General features: G+C 58.8%; 1 protein-coding gene across 1 annotated transcript; it reads right to left on the reverse strand.

Annotated features, from left to right (window-relative positions):
- Positions 1-39: 39 nt before the first annotated feature.
- On the reverse strand, positions 40-776 carry SDRG_05850 (hypothetical protein; the record flags this gene model as incomplete). Its single annotated transcript, XM_008611590.1, has 1 exon — positions 40-776. A coding segment is annotated over one exon (737 nt), but the record flags the coding sequence as incomplete, so codon positions are not given.
- Positions 777-1,295: the final 519 nt, after the last annotated feature.

Raw genomic sequence — 1,295 nt, forward strand, 5'->3', positions numbered from 1 at the left:
ACAACTATAAGAACAACCACGTGCGATAGGACAATAACGTTACCCATTGTCGACCGACTGGAATCCGATCTTGGGTCCAATGTCGCCAATCTCGAGGCCTGGCAGCGTGGCGTGCGTCGTCAAATCCCGCAGCGGCACCAAGAAGGCCTGCACGCCGCGGTCCTTGCCGTTGAGCGTCAATCGGGCAATCACGATCGCGTGGTTGGCCGTCTTGCCAAGGCCACCGGGCCACCACTTGCGGCTCGTGAGCGTCGGCGAGTGCAGGACAAACTCTTCGGTCGTCGCATCGTAGATCGCGGTTGTTTCGACAGCTTGGACGTTGGAGCCGTGGCCGAGCTCCGTCTGTGCGTAGCAGCCAAGGATCTTGGCCTCGCGCGCGAGCGGGAGCCAGTAGTCGCGCTGCTCGTCGTCCATCTGCGTCTCGAGCATTGGAACAAACATCCCGCGGTGGACGTCAATCGGGAGCGGCTCACCGAGAAGGTCGCAGACATAGTCGCGCTCTTTCGCATCGGTCACTTGGTGCTCTTGGAGAAAGGACACGAGCGCGCGGATCTTTCGCAGCACAAAGCTATACCGCTCCTGGTGGTTGCGGTACATCATGTCGCGGTCCGAGAGCACCGGGTGTGCTTCGATGAGCGACCGAAGGTACGCCATGCGCGCCTGCCACGCCTTGGTGCCAAGAACGAGGTCGACGCACGCCTCGGTCGTGAACGTCGCGGTCGCCCGCTCGGCGGCGAGCCGCTCGATGGCCACGTTGGCGAGCTCCTTGGACATTGATAAATGCAAAATGAAGTCGACACCTCCACCTGGAAAGACGCGGGTTGGCCTTTCTGGAAGGATACGGCGCGTTGATTGACCGAGGCCGATGTCGAGCATCCCAACTGGATGCGCATGACCAGAATCGTCGAGTCAGCTGTCATGCGGTAGTTGAAGTATCGCTCTGGTCGGGCACCAAATGTACTTGGTGACCTTGCACCGAGCAGCTTCAGACGACCTCGCGCCCACTTGAAGTGAGCTTCACGTAGTTGATGGAGGCTGCCATGAGGCCAACCCAATATCGTACTATTAACCCTTAGCCGCACGGTGGGTGCTCTGGTGGATGCTACTGTCGAGTGCTGAAAGGACGTCGATGCAATCTGATTCCACCGTAGACGCGTACATCTTTCTTCTGATTGGGTAACAAGGTCCACGACAATCGTCTTTGCCCCATCCTACGACACGGTCTCGCGTCATTCATCTCGCGCCGGAAGCTAGCGATCAACCTATGCATATAACAGAGCGGAAGCGTGGGCAAC

Source organism: Saprolegnia diclina (genome assembly GCF_000281045.1).
Source record: "Saprolegnia diclina VS20 unplaced genomic scaffold supercont1.15, whole genome shotgun sequence".
NCBI lineage: Eukaryota > Oomycota > Saprolegniomycetes > Saprolegniales > Saprolegniaceae > Saprolegnia > Saprolegnia diclina.